A 13601-nucleotide genomic window follows, 5' to 3' on the forward strand; every position below is an offset into this window, starting at 1 on the left:
CACCTTGTGGAGAATAGGGGGGTGCTGTGGGAACCCAGGGAACCACTGTGCCCCCCAAAAATGGTGTGAACCCCTGGTCACCAGTAGTGTGTAGAGGGAAGCTGAAGTTCCCTCACTGTGAGAGTTCTCCAGCTGACAGCAGAGGAAGACACTGGCTGGGAGAACCTTGTCCTCTCGGTGCGGACTGTGGAATCGCTGAATCACTGTGAACACCGTGGAGCGAACCAGAGAATGCTAAGGGGAGAAGACTGCAGGAGCCGGTCTGCTGCAAGAGTGCCATGAGAGTAAGAAGAGAAGTCTTCCTGGCATACCCGTGTACCAGAAAGCAGCCCACAAGCCTCTAAAGCACAGTGAAGCACCTCGCAGTCAAGAGGGAACCGAGAGGGAAGCAGAAGCCACAAAGCAATGGTTGGCGAACTGGGGAGAAGGAACGGGACACCAAACAGCCCTTGTATGCTTACCCAAGAGAACCGAAGCATGCCACAGAGAGCCAGTGAGTACACCAAGGGGAAGCGTGGACACTGGGGCACTTCGGCAAGCCTACCAAAGGAAAATAGAAGGGAATGAAACATGATAAAGAACAAGAGAATCAATATCTCTTAAAGAGAATCATTTTTGGGAGGTAAAGCCTGGAGAGGTTAGTGGAGGAGAACAAACCTCCTCATCTCGTGAACATTTGCAGAACCATATAAGTAGCAAGTCTAGTACCCACACCAAAGGGAAGGAAAGCCACAGAGAGGTTAAGGAGCGAGAAGAAAACACCTCACCTTGTGAACCTTCCCAAAACCTTAACAGTTCCAAGTCTGGGACCCATACACAAGGGGAGCAAAGCCGGGAGAGGTGAGAAAGAGAGCCATTCAAAACCACAAGTCTGCAAGCAAGAGTGTGCAGTGTGCCTATGAGAAAGTCCTGGCATGAGACTATACCAGGCAGATGCAAGTTACAAATGTGTTTATATGAAAAAACCCTGGCAGGAGAGTATACCAGGCAATGTCAAGTTGAACAGTGTGTAAAGTACATTATACGAGGCAGTCTTGATAAGGATACATCAGGAATAGCCAAAGACTGTTGAAATCATATTAAGAGGAGAAGAAACCTGGCAGGAGAGTACATCCGGTATCCTCTCAAGATTAAAACCTACAGTCGAGTTGTTTTGCATGCCAGTTGTTTTGTTGAACAAGACAAACTCAAGGAAACTGATGTCTACGAAAGTGTAAAGCACAGTGAAGAAGAATCATAGGGTAAGGGACGAATCCCCTAGAAATGTGAGTTTTATTCATTGGGAACTTTTATGTTGGAGTTACACCTTTCGTTTTGAACTTGAACATTGGTGCACTTTCAAGGCCAAGGACATTATCCTTTTCCCCTTAGAGTTAATTTTGTTAGAATGTGGCCAGAATTGTACTTTGTACACAGGACAGTTTGCTTTGGACATCTTGACATTAGACCCTTAGTTTTATGTTCGGTAGGGAAATACCTCTTAGAGTAGGGACAGAGAGGCATTTCCCAACCCCTTTTGTATTTCAATAAATATTTGACCAAAATCATGAACCCCCTGTGTCAGTGTCTCATTTCTTGCTCCTCACAGCACTGACTCGACCAGTCCACTTGAAACCCGACAATGACCTATGCCATCTTCACACCCCAATGGCCTCATACTTTACAACTTGTGATTTGTTGTGACTGCAAAGAAAACTGACAAAACCAACTGCAAGATCAAATATAATCTTAATAAAGAAGAAACTAAAAGTTCACATCCAAAAGAAATGTCATTGAAGAGGGATGACCTGGGTAGGTGAGAATGGAAGTGGAAAGCCTAACAAATATTATTGCATTGCAAAATCATGCATTGTGCCACTTGAGCACACCCTGTGCCTGCTCATAGGTAGTTTGCAGTCACTCAAACACGTACTCAATATTCACATGCATTATTTCACCCCCCTATGCTCAAAGGAGCATCCACTAACGCATTCATCGTGGCCACAAGGTGCGTAGGAGAACGGTCTTGTGAAGTGAATTAGAGCGCGTACTCATGCTCCAACTCACACATTATCGCTCTCTCTCAGACCAACAGATCATGTAACGCACAGTACAGTAGGTAGAGTGTCCTCTGCAGCACAGTAGAGCTGCAGGGGACACGGTAGATTTCACACATATGTCAGCAGATGTGAAGACATGTTTGAGAGACAGTATTGGCGCCTCAATTCCCTACAGGAATTTTATGGAGTGTTTTTTCCAAATATAACTTGGCTCAAACGACAATCATGTTAGAGACCGGTCTAAACGTGAGCTCATGAAATACAATCATTCGAGATAAGCTGCGGTACCTACAAATCTTCTTCCTCTGCAGCTACAGGTGCTGTGGCAATCCCCAAACCATTGGATTAGTATTACACAGGCTCCACTTCAGAAAGGATTCTAAAACCAGTCACATTGCGATTGCACGCAGAACCTTTGGGCCAACCTGTCCTTGCCATTTGACTACACATGTGTCACTGCACATAACCACAAAGAAATGGGAGAATACCAACTTCTACGGGCACCATGAGTTCAACAACTCTAACAAGAATCTGGATTGGTTTGTTTAGGACCTTTGGTAATTTGTATGGTTGTCACTACGTTGGTCATAATATAGTATTATGCCCACTTTCCGAAAGCACACTGGCGTACCCCACCCTCACAATACGCCTGCTGATAATAAAAACATACAAAACTATTCAAAAAATAAAAAGCTTGCCAACATTGTAGAAGAAGTAGGAGAGTGCAAGACAGTGTGAGACATGCAGATGACCGAGGAGGTCGCGGGGGGAGGCGTGGAGAGGAAGGAGAAAAGTGTGAGAGAAGGTGTAGGATGCTGTCAAACAGGGAGAGATTCCCCGTTCAGGAAAGTCAAAGGAAATAAAGGCAGATGGATTTGTGAAGGAGGTGGGATGGGGTGAGGAGGTCTGCACAAGAGGATAGGTTAGACCGACAACGAAGAGTAAAGGGAACCAGAAATGTGAGGGGTTCGAAGGACGTGGGACGGCTTCAGAACCGATGGCAAAAAGACAAAGTATGACAAGACATTTATCATTTTAAAATAAAAAAGAATTCACCTGGTCATTTTGGAAAAAACAAACTATGCCAAAGGGCGTGTTTGCCCAGAAAAAGAATCGATGAGAGCAATTCAGACTATAAACTATTTGGTGATAATAGCTTTAGCCAGAAAAGGCATCTCTCACTTAACACCCTATACAGTTTATTCACAATTTGCTTTCTTTCTGTAACTCAAAAGGTCAACATGGATGCAAGTTTCTCTGGCTTTGCCAAGCATTCCATTTGAACGCCATCACATTCAAAATAAAAAATCTGCTCTTACTAAGGCACCGTCCACGTCCTTGTCAAGGCAGGGTGTTCTTGAATCGCAGTAAGGCTTCTCAAGTCCAAAGGGGGTGGTCGTGCTGGAAAAGGAGAGCATAAGCCGCAGTTAAGAACTGAACAGATGAATCAGCGATCACATACACTGAACTTGATGCAAAGGGACCCCTTGTCTAACTTTGCTTCAAGCACATGGGCAGCACAGCACATGTATCCCAAACTCGATTAGCCCAATAACAAGACTTGATGCCGCACAGATACTGCAAATGTCATGCAAGGGGACCACCTGATGAATTTAGCTTCAAGGGCAGGGGCAACATTATGGCAATGGGGGCATGTGTTCCCTTTCAACTGGACAGGAGAGGTGCAGGAATCTTCCAAAATAAAATGCCAATGTAGCTATCATGGCAGCAGGAAGAAATACTATCCAGGGAGCTACATTTCTAGTTGGAAACTAGCAGCCAGGCATAGAAGTCGTCTGGCCTTTGCTCGAGAAAGCCAGTTCTCCACATGCAGACAGAAAGGCATTTCACATTTCACTTGCCAATGGCTAGAGCGCATGCTGTGTCCTGCTGTACACTTTGAACTTTTTTAACATTATTTTGATGCAAGTGACTTCAAGGTACTCACATTTTGTTCGAGGCTTCAGGTCCCGGTTGACTGGGGGCGGTTCGAGGTCAGCTGGCAGTTCCGGCAGCGGGCTGGTGACCTTGGAATAGTTTGCTACAGGCAAAGCGAAAGGCGGCGAAACGGGGCTCATAGGGATGTAGCCATCGGGGGTGCAGTCCGACTCCGAAATAGGTGGCGAAGCATTGGGCTTCATGGGCACGTAGCTGTCCTCGCAAGGTTCCGCTGTGCAAGAGTAGATGGGCGCAAACCTAGGCTAAAGGGTAAAAGAAGGGACCATAAGATATTCCGTGGCACTGTACCGTCCCTCGCACAGTTCCTTATCGGCTGTGGATGCTTACGAGCAGGAAACACAAGATGGTTAAAGTTCAGACACATGTAAATTAATGGATACACCTTACAGAACGTGGACCGGAAAAGGGCACAGAAAAGAAACCATAGACTACTGTACTAGAGCAAATTCGAGAAATCAGTATGCAGTGAGGAACTCTTAGCGAACAAAGATGTGTTTTAAGAGTTATGTAAATCTCAAGAAGAACAAGTACACGGGGAAAACCAATCACAGGCACTACAATTTATAGCAGAAAAGAACAGGTTCCTTCAGTAACGCACACGCCACTCAGCAGCTAGAAATCATTTATAAAGTGAATGGACCAAGCAGGTGGTGTGCACATGTTCAGCCAGGACATATCTATCTTCAACTATCTTGAAATAGTGCACGGGCTAGCTTTGAATAATGTTTTGATAGAATTTGGCGACCAAACGTTCATAAAAACCTGTAAAAAAAAGACAACCAATCCGGGGCAGACTTGCCAAAGATATCAAGAGCAGAGCTTCCCCGCAGTGAGTGGTGAACATTCAGTTGCAGCAGGGGCGGGTAAATACCATCTGCCAATGAGACACGAGCTAGCCTCCCCTTTCCGTCTTCCTGTGGGCGGAACAGGGAATCTAGGAGGATAGGGATGAGCCCTGCAGACCAACTGCGAAGGAGTCATTAATGGGAATGTGGTCAAGTTTGGAGCACACCAACACAGTTTCTCATATTCTTTGAGATTAAGCAGAGGGCCCAAAAGAAATATAACTAGTGTTTAGCAGTAAGCATTAATACTTCATGACCATCTATTCCCCTACAACTCTACCTGCTTCCCAAAGGTTATGGCATCTCTTCTCCTACACTCCCTCCCACTTCCCAAAGCTGGTGGAGACAATTCCCCTGCATCCCTCCCTGCTTCACAAAGGTGGTGGAAACCAATCCCCTGCACCCGTCCACACTTCCCAAAGGAGGTACGCCTTCTTTCGGCGCAGCACTTTCAGGCACAGGCCGCAGCACTTTCAGGCACAGGCCGATTGCCCGCAGCGTGTTGGGCGCAGGTGCACCTTCGGCGCTCCCCATTGGCCACGTCCAGCAAGGCACGCCGAAGGGGGACCTAACACCTCCCAGGGCCATATCTTGGATATATGGTCATCCAAAACATAAGTAAATGCAGTGTTTTAGATAACAGTATATATAGTATATTCAAGTAATGGCTGCTCATTCATAAAGTAGTGGGAGCACAGCTTCACTTGCTGAGCGGGCCGTTATATGATATGATGTGGCATTTATAACGCGCCTGTACACAAGTGTTTCTAGGCACACAAAGACAAGGAGGGGTAAACAAGAGAGGACAAAATAACAATCTTACTAGGCCTTGTGTCATTCAGATCGTGCAGGAAGAAGGAAGGGGAGAAGTGCGATGGGGGAGTGGAAGGGGGAAGTGCCGTTAACTCACAAGTGCAGCCAGCGGATGGCTCACAAGTGCAGAGAGAAGGGACTGTAGGGTTGCAGATACAGACCCTTAAGTGCCGAGGCGGCCGGAGGCAGTGCAAGGGCAACTGGACATGCAGGAGACGAGTTCAGAGGGTGACCAGGTGACCAGTGTGCGGAGCAGTCAGGTGCATCAGCAGAGGAGAGGAAGAGAGAAAGTGGAAGCAAAAAGGAAGGCTTTGAGTTGCTTCCGGAACTGGACGTGTTTTTGCTCAAGTTTGAGAGAGGCAGGGAGGCTGTTCCAGAGGGTGGCCCCAGCCGAGGAGATAGATCTGCCCCCAACTCTCTGCAGAAGAAGCACCTGACCCTCAGAGAGTTGGAAGTTGATGAGCGTAGAGCTCCAGAAGGAGGATGTTTGGAAGAGAAAGCTGGAGGTAGAGCAGTCCCAGGCTCATGAAAGCCTTGTGAACGATGAAGAGGGTCTTACACTTGATCCTTGCAGCCACGGGGAGCCAGTGAAGAGATTTCAGAGCTGGAGAGATACGATCCCTGTGCTTGAGGTCAAGGACAATCCTTGCAGTAATGTTCTGGATAAGTTGTAAAGGTCGAAGAGTAGAGGTAGGAAGATTTAGAAAGAGGCTGTTAGAATAGTCCAGCCTAGAGAGGACCAGAGCTCTGGAGACAGTGAGATTTTGGGGGAAAGTGAGAAAAGGAAGAATACCTCTTAGGAGGTGCAGCTGATAGTTTGACTTCTTAGAGACATCATAGATGTGAGGAGAGGAGGAGATGGTGGAGTTGAAGATGACACCAAGGATGTTAGCCTCACAGGAAGGAGCAGGAAGAGGGTCCAGAGTGGGTAGCCAGAGAGAGAGAGGAAAGGAGGGAGTGGGTGTCCCAATAAAGAGGATCTCAGTCTTACTGGCATTAACGCAGAGGTCATTGGTGGCACACCATTCCTTAATTGCGGCCAGACAGCTTGGTATGAGAGAAGAAGCAGAGGTGGCTGAGGGAAGCCTGAAAGAGTGCTGAGTGTTATCTGCATAACATTGAAATTGGAGCAGAAAGTAGCGATGTGGTGGGCTAGAGGTGCCAGGTAGTGGTTGAAGAGCCAGAGAGAGATGTTAGGCCCCTGGGGAAGACCACAAGTAGAGAGAGATAGACGAGAGGAAAGACCCCAGTTGGACCCGAGAGGGCGGGTCAGTGAGAAAGGAGGTCAACCAGCCCAGGGCCTGATCAGTAATACCAAGGTTGTCCTGGAGACGATCGAGCAGGAGACGATCAAGCAGGATGGCATGATTGACCATGTCAAAAACAGAAGATAGATCAAGAAGAATGAGGACAGAAGGGAGATCAAGATTGGAGAGCAAGTCTTCACAGCTGTTCAGGAGAGCAGTCTACGTGCTTGCTTCTGGCAGCTCTGAAGCCAACCAAAAGATTCAATATGTACATTAAGCTGGGAGATGGCCAGCTTTTCCAAGAGTTTGCCCAGGAAAGGAGCGATTGAGGTCAGGCGATAGTCAGCTGGAGTGGATGGATTGGCCGAGGGATTTTTTAGAAGGGGGTGCACAAGAGAGTTCTTAAGGGGGCAGGGGGAAGTTCCAGTGGCAAAGGAGTGAATGCAGAAATCAGCCAAAGCTGGAGCAAGGGTGACAATGCGGTCCTTGATAGTTCTGGATGAGCAGGGGAGAACCTGCTTTGACAAGACTTTTACAGATCAGACTTGTCCAGAAACATCATCAGTGGTGAACAGGGGAAAGGAGGAGAAAATAGGAGGGACAGCCTCAGACGGACCAGGAGTGGTAGAGGAAGAGGAGGTAGAAGAAGATAGGGTGGACAGGATGTCCTGAGTTTTAGTAGTGAAATGAGAGGCCAAGGCCGTGCAGAGGGCCTGGGAGGGAACAGGAGAGGTTGAGACTGCAGCAGGATTGGCCAGCTCCTTGCAGATTTGGAAATGTTTGGCCGAGTTGTTAGATACCACACAGATGCGGGCTTGGATGTAGGCTCTCTTCTTAGAGAGGTCAGAGAGTCTGTACTGCTTTTGGAGCAGGCGGCAGGCCAGTTTTTCAGGGAGTGCGCCCGATGCCCTCCACTTGCGTTTATGGGTGGCGACGTTGGAATCGTACCAAGAGTTGCACTTGGATTTGGGCTTCAAGCGGATCCTCACGACAGGGGCAAGGACATCCAGAGTGCTAAAGATAGAGACATGAAGGTTACAGAGGACTATGTCAGGGTGTGAGTCAGCCAAAGGTGCAGGAGGAGGAGAGACAGTAGCGGCAAAAGCCTCAACTGACACACGCTTCATGGGTCGGATGACCGAGAAGGTAGGTTGTAGTGCTGGAGTCGGATTGACCTGCGGGGAAGAGAGAGAGGTGGGAAGCAAGGAGAAAGTGATCACTCCAAGAGAGAGGAGTGGTGAGAGGGTTAGCGAAGGGGAGGTCTGAGGAGATCAGACCATCCAGGGTGTGCCCTGCAGAGTGAGTCAGGCCAAAGGAAGAATAGAGAGAAAGAGAGAAAAGGAGAGAATCACAGAGGATGCGAAAGAGTCCTGAAGAAGGGCTGGTAGCATCCAGGTGGATGTCCATTCCTTTAGTATACTGTCACCCCAAATCCTAACAAATGCAGTGTTTTGGGATGACAATATATTCAAGAAATTCATGGCCCATTCAGAAAGTAGTGGCAGCACAGCTTCAACTGCTGAGCGGGCTGCGAATCCCTTCAATATACCCTCATCCAAAACACGGCATGAAGGTATTTTAAGGTACATCGCTGAGGGGTTGTTAGGTCCACCTGTGATGGGTCCTACTGGCCGTGACCAACAGGGCGTGTCTGCCCCCAACATGATGAGGGCAAACGGCTGACATCATAAGGTCTGTGCTGCAAATGTCCTGCTTCGTCCGAAATGTGATGGAGTCCATTTGCCTACAAACAACCCCATTTCCCAAAGATGGAGTCTATTCCCATACAACTCTCCCTGCTTCCCAAAGGAAGTGGCATCTATTCCCCTATGCCCCTCCCCACTTCCCAAAGGTGGTGGGGTCCATTCCCATACAACCATCCCTACTTCCCAGAGAGGTGGAGTCCATTCCCCTGCAATGCTCCTTACTTCACAAAGCTAGTGGCGTCCATTCTTTTGCAACCCTCCTCACTTCCCAAAGGTGGTGGAGTCCATTCTTCTACAACCCTCCTCACTTCCCAAAGGTGGTGGAGTCCATTCCCCTGCAATGCTCCTTACTTCCCAAAGGTGGTGGACTACTCTACTGAATGATCCAACTGCAAGCTTTGGCAGAAGTAGAAACAGTTTCTTTACATATTCTCAGTCGTCAACTTCCACTACTTTAGCTAATTGGATTATCCTGAATGGGGCAGGCAGACGATAAGATTGTACACCAATACCTACATAAAACAATTGAAGAAGGCAAAATGCGGAAAGTGAACACATACCAGGTTTAAACTGAGCCTCTTATCTCTGCTTCTTAATGTACTTCTTTCAAAATCGGCTGCAAGAAAAATTGGTAATTTAATCAGAGAGTTAAATAAGACAAAAATAGCTAGCTCACAAAAAACTCAGGCACCCACATTCTGTGTAGGAGAGGTCTCACGGGTTGCACTGTGAACTACACGCAACGGAGCGATGAACCAAGTAAGATTCCAGTTCACATAGGATCTCCACTGAATATAAGCATATTGTGTTCTATTTTGCTTATTGGTTTTGTGCCGTTGCTGCAATGACTCTTTCTCCAGGCTAGTTCGCCACTAGCATACAATATAAACAAGGAGTCAATAAAAGCAACTTTCTGCTTGAGTGATGTCCAGGGGATTTTTAAATAACATTGCTATATCATGATACATATCAAAAATCGAATTTTGTGACTATTCCACACAACACAAGTTATCGCCTACAAACTGAAAGAGCTCAAATTTGGAATAAATTAAGTCAGACTAAGACCGAGCAACACCACAAAGCTTATATAGTACTATGCAAAAGGAAACACTCATAAGAACAGAGGATTAGGCATAACATAGCTGGCAAATAAAAAGCAAATTAGGAAATAGTGTGAAAGCAATGTGGCACTACAAATGAAAGGAAGAGCACAATCCTAGAATAACCACGTACTTTGTATAGCACAAACCCAGCTCAGGAGCAACCCGATCTCTTACCAAGTAGAAAAAACACAAAACATATTAAAGAGATCACTGTAAGTGAAACATGTCTCCAGTGCAAACGAGTGGACATCATTCCATGGCCAGCATCAGTCGATTACCACAGGCGTGAGCTGCACGAGACAATAGAGTGTTACCTTTCCAATTCCGCACATTGTCCAAACTTGATAGGGATATCCTTCGCGGCACGGATCCAGCTTGAAGCCCACTTGCCCCTATGCCGTTCGGGAAGAGTCCAGCAGAAGGATGTTCGGACCTGCCTTCAGAGAAGTGGCTAGGCTTAGGTGGTCTGGGCGGAGGCATGTCCAAGAAAATGTCGCCTTCTGAAACCCCAAAAGTGTGTTTTTTGTCACTGTGAAGGATTCCAGCCAGCGAGGGGCTCAACAGAGGAGATGACGACGAGAAGCCCTCAGAGAGCCCGTTCACAGAGCCGTCCTTGGGCAGGACAGCATGGTTCAAAGTTTGGAGAACGTCTTGATGCGTGTTCCAGCTGTATAAGGATGGCAAAAAATTGAGGGAAGCCTGGGATTGCACAGCATCCAGGAAGACGTCGTCTGAAGAAGTCTGCTCCAGCGACTTATCAGAAGTAGACAAGCTGTCACTCCTGAACAAAAGAGAAGATCATGCATTAAGTTAAGGAGCAAATAGAACTCTTTGCAGAATCGTATTTGGAATAGTAGACTATCATATTAATAAAAATGTGTATTATTTTCAAACACACTACAACAATAATGCAGCAGATAACCTCCAGCAGTTTCAGAAATCCTCAATCCTGGCCCTTTGCTACAAGCCCGACAAACATCTGAGGGCATAGAGTCCGACCCAGCAGAAATGGGGCAGCCTATGATCTCGCGGGCATTCGTATTTGGTTTTTATGATTCAAACCTCACGGAGGGCTACAGAGGGCTATACTTTGGACATGGGTGTGAGTGAATAAAACAACTTGTAAAAAAAAAGATACCGTTCAATAAGCAAGTCACACCAAATCCAAAAGCGGTGGAGAGAGGAGCACAAGTCGTAGAACTGCACAGTAGCGTATGGTGGAAGAAAGATAGTTCTGGAGTTATGAAGGAGGAAAAGATGTGCATTACGGGCAAAGAGATGAAAGGACAACCAAAAAAGGACAGATGGCCTTGACAAAGGATGAGGTATGGAGAGTGAAGGGACTAGCAGGGACAGGTCTTTCAGGGACATTGACTGGTAAAGGGGTGACATAGGATGCTCCAATGTCCCATTGGGTAAAGAAGGAGTAACTTGCTAGGTGGGATGGAAACCAGGCAAGGGTAGTGCCCTGAACACCAGGGTGAGCGACTTCGGAGGAGATCTGAGTGGTTGACGGTATCAAAGGCAGCAGCAATCAAGGAGGATAAGGATGCAGGTTAGGTGGGAACGATTAGCCGGAGCCACACGGATCAGCCTGGATTGATAGCTGAGAAACATGTCACAGAGTCTGTGCGTTTCTAGGGAACTGGTGATGGTGTTGAACACCACACACTTCAGGATTGTAGAATGGCAGATCAGCAGGGATGTTTGAATCAACCATAGGTTTAATAGGGGGTATGATGGTAGTCTCCCGATAATATGAAGGGTAGATCCCAGAGAGCTGTAATGGTCTGAGGTGCAAAAAGGTTCTGTAGGAACTTCAAAGTTTGGCCGATAGCTGGCTGGGTGGAGGAAAAAAATCAGACAGGATGGAGGGTGTGGTAGAGTGGAGGGTGGTGGAGAAAAAGATGAGGCAATGCGAGAGGGGTTTATCAGGATGTGTCAGAAGTCCAAACAGATCAAACTGAAGTCATTGGCAGAGAGAGAGAGGTGGGGAATGCGAATGGTTGGGGGGGCATGAACTGCACGGTCCTCCATACCGCATACCGCTCAACTCACCTGCACCTGGAGAGTGTCACACCCTTGGAAATATTGTCACCCTTCCAACACACCACTAGCTTCCATAGACTTTAATGAGTTCACCGACCTACAAAAGTCTTCACATACGTTTAAAAAAGCACTAGTTCCCATTAACATCAATGAGGTCAACCGCCACATATCCGTCAAGCACACTTGATTTACCCCACTTGGAGAGTGAATAGGTTGAGAGGTATAGTCCCCCCAAGCTTGCAGGGTGTGAGCAGGCAGGAGGGTTGAGGCTGGTGTAGTAGGAGGACTTTGCAGAGTGAGTGGCAGAGGAGGGCATATGAATGGATTCCTTGTAAGAAGCAACAGAGAAGGGGAGCAGGTGTTGGGCCCGCAACATTGGCATAGATACAGATGTGTTCATATCTGTTGCATGGCGGAGGAGATATAGGGTTGAGGACAAGAGGGGCAGAGAGTGAAAGAGTGAGAGGGATAGTAGAACTCACTGGGGGGCTACAATTGCTAGGTTGAAGTCTTGGAAGGCCTTTTTAATGGAGCTGGCAAACATTGGAGGTAGGACCAAACAGGATGGAGACTGTGGAGTCAAGTCAAAATGTGCGCTTGGTGATTGTATCGGGGGAAGGAAGGAGAGTGGTGATGGACTTACAGTGAAGTGCAAGGGGGAGTGGCTGGACGTTGGCGAGGGGGTAAGAGTCATGGAAGGGAAGACAGGAGGATAGGAAGTAACATTCTCAAAGAGGCCGGGCTTGGGCTCAGAACCAGGCGTGATCTTGGAGCGACCCAGCTCTTTCTGCATAACTGCCAGAGATGCACTCAGTACATGGTTATACCCTTGGCATCCACGTGGCTGTATTGGAAGGATGACCTTTATTTGTATGTCTGTGGGTCCCCACATGTGTGTTACCTGCAAAACACATATGCCTTAAGCCGCAATCATACAGTCAAGAAACCACTGTGCATGGAATACGTCTCTGGGCGGTCAGCTTCAGTGGAATCTCTGCGTACTGGGCTGGATTTATTGCTATTCTGGCGTCTTAGCGCTGGGCAGAACCCAGCGCAGCAATGATAATGGTCAGCTGCATTCCCTGAACATGGGTCTTGCTGACCGTATCCCCCTGGGTTTCCAGGCCGGCCAAGAAGACAGCACACAATTGAGGCTGCAGAGATTCTGTGCAGGAACCGGGAAGAGACCAAACGACACGAGGCAGGCACCGGTAAACTTGAACCCTGTAATCTGGATTTGCAGCCAAACGCAGCTGCTCAGCCACGAGATCCTGTAAAACAAGGGATAACTGAAGAACTGCAGACAAACAATCTCCCCTTCCCGAATTGCCTCCGAGGGCCATGCCAATGTACGTATCCCTGCACCGTGAGAGACACTGTCCAAAACAGCAATCAAGGGTCGGGTCCATTCAGGGAACTTCTTCTATATGAATAATCAATTACAGTTCATCATAGGTGAGAGGTTGCTAGCTGGCTCTAAATTTTTGTACTCTGCTTAATGCAATAAATATTAAGAGTACTGTGACGAACCGAGGGAATTTGTCCCTTCTCCCCAAAAGGGATGCCCCCCTTGTGAGGCTAGGGAGGTGAGCCTGACTGCAAAACCTTCTGGGCAGTGCGCCTGTCCAACAATGCCGAAATCCCTACGCTGAGGAGGCAGTGAGACATCCACTTACCTGCAATCGTACTGGGACCTAGGGAGGGAGAAGCCTGAGAGCGGGACCCTAACGGAGAATCGGAGCGAACAAAGTGAACACAAGCAACTGCAAGCCCCAGCGACATTCCTCTGAATAGCCCGAGGTAACAGGGAGAACTGAGAGGCCGTCAGGAAATTGTTATA

General features: G+C 47.6%; 1 protein-coding gene across 2 annotated transcripts in view; it reads right to left on the minus strand.

Annotated features, from left to right (window-relative positions):
* GAB3 (GRB2 associated binding protein 3) overlaps nt 1-13601 on the minus strand; it is a 601333-nt gene that overhangs the window by 84895 nt on the left and 502837 nt on the right. For both annotated transcript variants that reach the window (XM_069612648.1, XM_069612649.1), the window contains exons 4-7: nt 10027-10493; nt 9170-9225; nt 3988-4240; nt 3359-3440 (exon numbers count right to left, since the gene is read on the minus strand). In XM_069612648.1, coding sequence (XP_069468749.1) covers nt 3359-3440; nt 3988-4240; nt 9170-9225; nt 10027-10493 — 858 coding nt within the window. The remainder of the gene's footprint in view (nt 1-3358; nt 3441-3987; nt 4241-9169; nt 9226-10026; nt 10494-13601) is intronic.

The sequence above is a fragment of the Ambystoma mexicanum genome, chromosome 5p (assembly GCF_040938575.1).
Source record: "Ambystoma mexicanum isolate Mex_15411 chromosome 5p, UKY_AmexF1_1, whole genome shotgun sequence".
Taxonomy (NCBI): domain Eukaryota; kingdom Metazoa; phylum Chordata; class Amphibia; order Caudata; family Ambystomatidae; genus Ambystoma; species Ambystoma mexicanum.